The sequence below is a fragment of the Mus pahari genome, chromosome 8 (genome assembly GCF_900095145.1).
Source record: "Mus pahari chromosome 8, PAHARI_EIJ_v1.1, whole genome shotgun sequence".
Taxonomy (NCBI): Eukaryota; Metazoa; Chordata; class Mammalia; order Rodentia; family Muridae; genus Mus; species Mus pahari.
Window position 1 is genome coordinate 47,574,542 of NC_034597.1, and position 8,228 is coordinate 47,582,769.

At 37.8% G+C, this 8,228-nt stretch overlaps 2 protein-coding genes across 2 annotated transcripts in view; one reads left to right on the plus strand and one right to left on the minus strand.

Annotated features, from left to right (window-relative positions):
* The window catches only part of Rnf17 (ring finger protein 17), a 121,495-nt gene extending 115,061 nt beyond the window's left edge, over positions 1-6,434 (plus strand). The window contains exons 35-37 of the mRNA XM_021203685.1: positions 3,774-3,963; positions 5,730-5,829; positions 6,215-6,434. Coding sequence (XP_021059344.1) covers positions 3,774-3,963; positions 5,730-5,828 — 289 coding nt within the window. The 3' untranslated portion in view covers position 5,829; positions 6,215-6,434. The remainder of the gene's footprint in view (positions 1-3,773; positions 3,964-5,729; positions 5,830-6,214) is intronic.
* A 1,214-nt stretch (positions 6,435-7,648) lies between these two features.
* The window catches only part of Cenpj (centromere protein J), a 42,346-nt gene continuing 41,766 nt past the window's right edge, over positions 7,649-8,228 (minus strand). Inside the window, exon 17 of the mRNA XM_021203372.2 lies at positions 7,649-7,963. Coding sequence (XP_021059031.1) covers positions 7,771-7,963 — 193 coding nt within the window. The 3' untranslated portion in view covers positions 7,649-7,770. The remainder of the gene's footprint in view (positions 7,964-8,228) is intronic.

An 8,228-nucleotide genomic window follows, 5' to 3' on the forward strand; every position in this document is an offset into this window, starting at 1 on the left:
AGATCTGTTGGTGGCTTTTTTGTCTTATTGACAGTGTCCTTTGCCTTACAGGAGCTTTGCAATTTTATGCGGTCCCATTTGTTGATTCTTGATTTTACAGCACAAGCCATTGCTGTTCTGTTCAGGAATTTTTCTCCTGTGCCCATATCTTCAAGGCTTTTCCCCCACTTTCTCCTCTATAAGTCTCGGTGTCTCTGGTTTTATATGGAGTTCCTTGATCCATTTAGACTTGAGCTTTGTACAAGGAGATAAGAATGGATTGATTTGCCTTCTTCTACATGCTAACCACCAGTTGAGCCAGCACCATTTGTTGAAAATGCTGTCTTTTTTCCACTGCATGGTTTTACCTTCTTTGTCAAAGATCAAGTGACCATAGGTGTGTGGGTTCCTTTCTGGGTCTTCAATTCTATTCCATTGATCTACCAATCTGTGGCTGTACCAGTACCATGCAGTTTTTACCACAATTGCTCTGTGGTACAGCTTGAGGTCAGGCATGGTGATTCCACCAGAGGTTTTTATTGTTGAAAATAGTTTTTGCTCTCCTAGGTTTTTTGTTATTCCAGATGAATTTGCAAATTGCCCTTTCTGTGTGAAGAAATGAGTTGGAATTTTGATGAGGATTGCATTGAATGTATAGATTGCTTTCAGCAATATTACTATATTAATCCTGCCAATCCATGAGCATGGGAGATCTTTCCATCTCCTGAGATCTTTAATTTCTTTCTTCAGAGACTTGAAGTTCTTACCATACAGATCTTTCACTTCCTTAGTTAGAGTCACACCAAGGTATTTTATCTTATTTATGACTATTGTGAAAGGTGTTGTTTCCCTAATTTCTTTCTTAGCCTGTTTATCCTTTTTGTAAAGAAAGGGCACTGGTTTGTTTGAGTTAATTTTATATCCAGCTACTGCACTGAAGCTGTTTATCAGGTTTAGGAGTTCTCTGGTGGGATTTTTGGGGTCACTTATATATACTACCATGTCATCTGCAAATAGTGATATTTTGACATCTTCCTTTCCAATTTTATCCCTTTGATCTCCTTTTGTTGTCTAATTGCTCTGTCTAGGATTCAAGTACTATATTGAATAGGTAGGGAGAAAGTGGGCAGCCTTGTCTAGTCCCTGATTTTAGTGGGATTGCTTCAAGTTTTTCTCCATTTAGTTTGATGTTGGCTACTGGTTAGCTATATTTTGCTTTTATTATGTTTAGGTATGGGCCTTGAACTCCTGATCTTTCCAAGACTTTTATCATGAATGGGTGTTAGAATTTGTCGAATGCTTTCTCAGCATCTAATGAGATGATCATGTGGTTTTTGTCTTTGAGTTTGTCTATGTAGTGGATTACATTGATAGATTTCCACATATTAAACCATCCCTGCATCCCTGGGATGGAGCCTACTTGATCGTGATGGATGATTGTTTTGATGTGTTCTTGGACTCAGTTTGCGAGGATTTTATTGAGTATTTTTGCATCGTTATTCATAAGGGATATTGGTCTGAAGTTCTCTTTCTTTGGTGGGTCTTTGGGTGGTTTAGGTATTAGAGTCATTGTGGCTTCACAGAATGAATTGGGTAGAGTACCTTCTGTTTCTGTATTGTGGAATTCTTTGAAGAGAATTGGAATTAGGTCCTCTTTGAAGGTCTGATAGAACTCTGCACTAAACTCATCTGGCCCTGGGCTCTTTTTGCTTGGGAGACTATTAATGACTGTTTCTATTTCTTTAGGGGATATGGGACTGTTTAGATCATTAATCTGATCCTGATTTAGCTTTGGTACCTGGTATCTGTCTAGAAAACTGTCCATTTCATCCAGGTTTTCCAGTTTTGATGAGTATAGGCTTTTGTAGTAGGATCTGGTGATTTTTTTGATTTCTTCAGATTCTTTTGTTATGTCTCCCTTTTCATTTCCGATTTTGTTAATTAGGATATTGTCCCTGTGCCCTCTTAGTCTGGCTAAGGGTTTATCTATCTTGTTGATTTTCTCAAAGAACCAGCTCCTGGTTTGCTTGATTCTTTGTATAGCTCTTTCCATTTCCACTTGGTTGGTTTCACCCCTGATTTTGATTATTTTCTGCTGTCTACTCCACTTGGGTGAATTTGCTTCCTTTTATTCTAGAGCTTTCAGGTGTGCTATCAAGCTGCTAGTGTATACTCTCTCCAGTTTCTTTTTGGAGGCACTCAGAGCTGTGGGTTTTCCCCTTAGGACTGCTTTCATTGTGTCCCACAAGTTTGGGTATGTTTTGTCTTCATTTTCATTAAACTCTAAAAAGTCTTTAATTTCTTTCTTTATTTCTTCCTTGAGCAAGTTATCATCGAGTAGAGTGTTGTTCAGCTTCCACATCTATGTTGGCTTTCTATTATTTATGTTGTTATTGAAGATCAGCCTTTAGTCCACCACCACCTCATTTTTAAAAGAAATTTTAAAATTGTTTATAAATTAGTAAATTTTTTCATTGTGAGTTATGAAAATATCTCTTATATTTTAAGAGAACTTTTGCTGGATCTTATAGCCAGAATTAGGATACACCTTGAGACTATCTAAGACTTGAGAGTCCTATCCTACTGTGTACTCAGCTGCTTGTTTAACCTTTAAGAGAAAAAATGACAACCAATCTTAACATGCCTCACATTTCCCATGTAATCACCTCTTACAATCTAAGTGAATGCATAGATTTAATCTTAATTTGTGTTTTCTTCCATGCACTGATTTAGAGAGCAATGTGTGCAATAAGTCATAAAATAAAAAATAAATGAAAATATGAAGGAGTTCTTTTTCACCTTCTGCTACATGGGATACTGGAACTGAACCAGGTCCTAGGCTCCTTAGCAGCAAGCCCCCAACCTGCTGAGCCATCTCACAAGTGCAGATTGAGTATTTTAAAATATATTTGTTTTTTATTAATTATGTATATTATGTGGGCTTGTGCATATTAGTATAGGTATCTGAAGAGGTCATAGGTATCAGATCCCCTGGGGCTAGACTTACATGTAATTGTGAGCCTCAAACATGTGAGCAGTATATGCCCTTGGCCACTGATCCCTTGATCTTGATCCCTTGGGCCTCCAAATTAGGAATTTTTAATGTAGGTTTTTATTTTGATAAGATATATGTAAGGTTTACCATCTTAGTGTTTAGATATAATTATATTTAGATTAATTGGCTTCTAAGTACATTCACAGTATTATTCAACTTTACATTTACATTTTCAAATCATTTTTAATCAATCTACACAGAAATTCTTCCCAATAAACATGCTCCACTTCACCCTCACCTAGCCCAGTAAACTATTTTCTGTCCCTTCTGTGCCTAGTCTTCAAGGTTCACCCATGTGGCACATACCAAGTTCACTTCCTAAGGCATTTATTTGTACATGTCTGTCTCAACTTTAGACACCATGGGCTGAAACTGGGATTTTACTTCTTCTGTGAGCAAGACTGTAATGAACACAAGTATACAAGTGCATTTTTGAGACCCTGCTTTCAATTGCCTGGAGTGTATACAGGAGATGGAATTAGCTGGGTCATATACTCTATTTTTACTATCTAAGGAACTCCCATATATAATTCTCCACAAGTGTACATCAGAATTGTACCTCACTAACAGTGCCCAAGGGCTTTTGGTTTTTCTGACTTTCCTTGGCTATGCTATTGGTGCCATCTTTGCCAAATCAGTATCATGAAACTTTTCTCCTGCTTTATACTGAGAGTGATATAGCTCTAACTGAGAATTTAAATCATGACATTTTCACCATTTTATCAATCTCTTGTAACAGACTCCGTCAAATTCCTGTTCAGCTTATGCAGTACCCAGCCCAAGCCATAAAGGTGCTCTTGGCAGGGTTTAAACCTCCCTTAAGTGACTCAGGAAAAACAAGAATACCATACTGTCCCAAGTGGAGCATGGAAGCCTTGTGGACTATGATAGACTGTCTCCAAGGAAAACAACTTTATGCTTCTTCTGTGGTAATTACATCTTACTCAAATTATTTTAAAGCTATTTCCATAAGCCCTGTTAACTTCATAAAGTGATTTGCTTCTGCTTAAAAATTAATAGTTAAAGCATACAAACCCACAAAGACTACAAAGTTAAGTCTGAAGACTAGTTAAAATGGTTTTGGGGGGCTTGGCATGGAACTCTACTAATTGTCACAAGTTAGTAGTTCAAAGTCATCACCCTGGGCCCTGTCACACCTACCAAAGAAAAAAATTAGTTTTAACAAATTTTACTATCCTAAAGTGATACATAATGGATAATTAATAAATAATGGATGAAGTAATGTGTATCATATAATCAAAACACTTTCAAGTTAATGAAAAGTAAACTTACATACCATTGATTAATCTGAGGTAGAATCAAAGTACAGTAGAGGTATAGGTGACTTTGCAGGGTCAGGGGAAATGTAAGAAATGACTGTTTACATCTGAAGAGACGTGGGAAAGTACTTAAGAAACTTCTTAGTAGGTCCTCAATAACTCACTAAGTAAATAGGGCCTGGAAAGTGACACACAAGCTGGGACCTGAAAACTGGGGGAGCTGCATTCAGAGAGGCTGGAATTGTAAGGTGGCCAGACCTGGTTCAAAGCTGCAGGAGTAGAACTGGAGAGGTTGCTCAGGAGTTAAGGGCACAAACTTCTGCTCTTGCAGAGGGACCAAGGTTTGGTTCTGGTGACTCACAACAGTCTACCCCAGTTCCTGGGATCAGATGCCCTCTTTTGAGCTTTGTAAACACATTGTGATCTTAGATACATGATAGCAAAGAACTCACACATAGTAGGTAAGTTTAAAAGATTTTATAAAAGACAAAACTCCAGATGGTAACCTCTTTTTTTAAGTTATATCACAGGCAAGCAGGAACCTAGTTTTACATGGTGTTCTAGAACTGGACATTTTTTATCCTCCTTACTCAAACACACACACACACACACACACACACACACACACACACACACACACACATCTGGGTTCTGACTCAATATTATAAAACTCAGGACTCCTAGAACTCTTTCTTGACACAGCCCTGGGCTGGGCTGGTGATTTAGAAGGTGCCTGTGAGTTACCCTTGTCCTTGGAACTGGTATTCAGGCCCACCTGCCTCCCTCTGTCAGATGGTAGGACAAAGAATCCTGTATACTACCTTCCACAGGAATGAACTCACGAGACCAAACTATTACTGAAAATGCTTTTGGAAAGTCCTGTTATCTGTGCACTAGCATATACATAGTTCATGAAGGGTGTTTCTAAATAAGTTGGTGAAAATAGACAAGCCAGGTATTTATTTCAAATATATATTTCTTCACTTCTGTGAACAGCCAAATTTTAGCTTATGCATAGCAGATATAGTGTGTGGTGTATAGAATGTAAAGGAACCTTTACATTCTAAAGTAGTATAAAAGACTATTGGCTGTCTGTCTAGGCAGAAGAGACTTGAGATTTCATTAGTTTAAGAGGAAGAGAATGGGAGGAATAGGATTTAGCAAGAAACCATTAGATTTGCCCTCTGAAGGTAGCGTATGAATTAGTCTTGAGCCTTCCTCCCAGGGAGAGCAGCCAGGTATAGGAGAGAAAGCACCAAAGACAGCACTGTGTTTTGTTTGTTGGGGTTGGGGTTTTTGTGAACTTTCTGCTTCTGCCTCCGGAGTGTTAAGATTATAGGTATGTTACCACAACATTATAGATGTGCACACAGACACATTATTGTTTTCCTGATAACTGTATCTTTCAATTTTAGGCTCAGGCACCAGAACAAATAGTGACATTATATGAAGATGAACAATACCCAGTTCACATGTCCTTGGTAGAAATGGGTCTTGCAGATAAAGATGAATGATGTAAGTGTACTTCTTGGTCTCCTGTTTAGTCAGCATGTGTGTCTACACAGTGCTATGACCACAGAGATTAATGCTAAATTCCTTATAAATGCATCTTAGATATTCTTATTTCTCAAAAGATGGAAATCTCTAAGAACTCTCTTCCATAGTTTGTTGCCCGAGACCTTTCTACCTCTTGAACACCATTATTGATGACCCCTGTAATTTGTAAATATAGTAGTGGGTGAGGGGCAAGCAGAACAGGACAATTTGTACCACAAGTAATTTATGCTTGTTATCAAATAGCAGGCATACAGAACCATTGGGGACCTAGCTGACAAGCAGCTCCGCTAGAACTGAGTACAGCATTAAGACAAGTGTTAAAGTATCGCTTTTTGTTTTTCAGGTGCACAAGAGCTCCTGCAGCTGTCCAGAAAAAAAGGTTTCTGTTAGATCTGTACCACTTCAGGTTTGATTTTAACTTGTTCTGCAGTGGTATCAGTTTTTTCCTCCTTTAGTCTTACTTGGTAAATTGTTAAGAAATGGTGTGGTGAAAAGTTTAATATTTTCTTTAAAACGTTTTTGTTTTTACTGTCCTTTCAAAATAAAATTTAGTCATATAGAAATTTTAGTTCATGTTATTAAGATTCTGTTTAAGAAATACTAGAATTGTTGAAGATCCTGACATGTCTCACCCACGGCCACCCTCAGTCCCTTACAGAGGTGAGTATGACTGAGAGTATGACTGTAATTATTACATAAGTCTTGGTGGCTTTGCTGTATATGAGTATAGTAGACTGAGTAAGGGGAAACAGAGGTAACATTTTCATTGTCTTCACTGCCTTGTCGGTGGCAGCTCTACTGACTCACTGCCCATCCAAGTGCATGATCTTGTTGTTAGATACATAGGCAGTTACTGGGCGTTTTTGTTGTTTCTTCATCAGATCCTCCTAGAGGGCTCTAATCCACGTGAGAGGTTTGCCTAGGCAGGAGGCAATTACTTTTGAAAAAATAGCTGCCATTCCTGAAGATGGCAGTTGACACCATTTTCTTTAACGAGTATGCTTCATGTCTTACTTGAAAATTCTTACACAGCCTAAAGTATTTTTTTTCACACTCAGTTCTTAATTATGCAGAACTGCTATTTTTTTTTAATGAGTAATTACCAATTGTTATAGTCATAAACTTATAATGAGCAACTTGCCTGTTCTTTGAGCATAGCTTGCTTGTGCTGGTGATAATAACAGAGGGAGGCTGTGGTCAGCTCACACCAGCTACTTACTGCTGGTGTTGACAAGTTATGCAGCATCCTGGCTATAACTGCTTTCTCCTAAGACTTCTTGGTACTTGTAACATGGTCTGGCCTGTTTGTGCTCGTCTCCATTCTTTCACAAGTCCTGAGTTTGTATGGGATGGCAGATTTCATTTCAGTTTTGGCTGCAATACGGTCTTGGCATTCACTTTTTAGTTCACATTCAGTGGAACAAGTATTTGATATACTTCTTCTATTCTTGGGTTTTCTAATTTTGAAAACCTGCATAAGCCATGTGTGGTGGTGCATGTCTTTAATCCCAGCAATAGGGACACAAAAGCAGGTGAATCTCTGAATTCAAGGCCAGCCTGACCTACAGAGTGAGTTCCAAGCTATACAACGGAGACTGGTCTCCACACAATAAAAACAAAAAAGCAAATATATATAAACAAACTGTATGGTTTACAACAAAGTAATAATATTTTCCTACTTATAGAAAAACACATACACTAGATAAACCACTTTTGTGTTTCAAAGAATGTAAAACAGATACTGTATGGCAAAACTTTAATTTTAAAATTCAAACATAATCTTTTTATTTAGACACACACACATTATATAAATTAAACAACTGAACATATAAGAAATGTACATACTCTGAACAGAAAAAGCACTTAGTGTTACTTCATGATTAATCCCACAAAAGATCTTCACATTTCTGTGTCCATTAGCACATTACCGTCTTTGTCCTTCACTCTAACTCGGCCAGATGTGTACTTTGTCTCTTGATGGCCATTTGCATAGACAGTCTTAACAGTCCCATCGGGATACTCTCGTCTCTTGAACTGGGCAGTATGGAGCTCCCTTTGGCCATTATTAAACTCTATGATCTTGTTGCCATCACTGTAAAATTTAAACCAGAAAATAATTTCTCAAAATATATATATCAATAGGAGCTGGGCATCTGATAGAGGACTAATATCCAATATACCAATATATACAAAGAGCTCAAGAAGCTGGACTCCAGAAATTCAAATAACCCCATTAAAAAATGGGGTACAGAACTAAACAAAGAATTCTCAACTGAGGAATACAGAAGGGCTAAGAAACACCTGAAAAAATGTTCAGCATCCTTAAACATCAGGGAAATGCAAATCAAAACAACCCT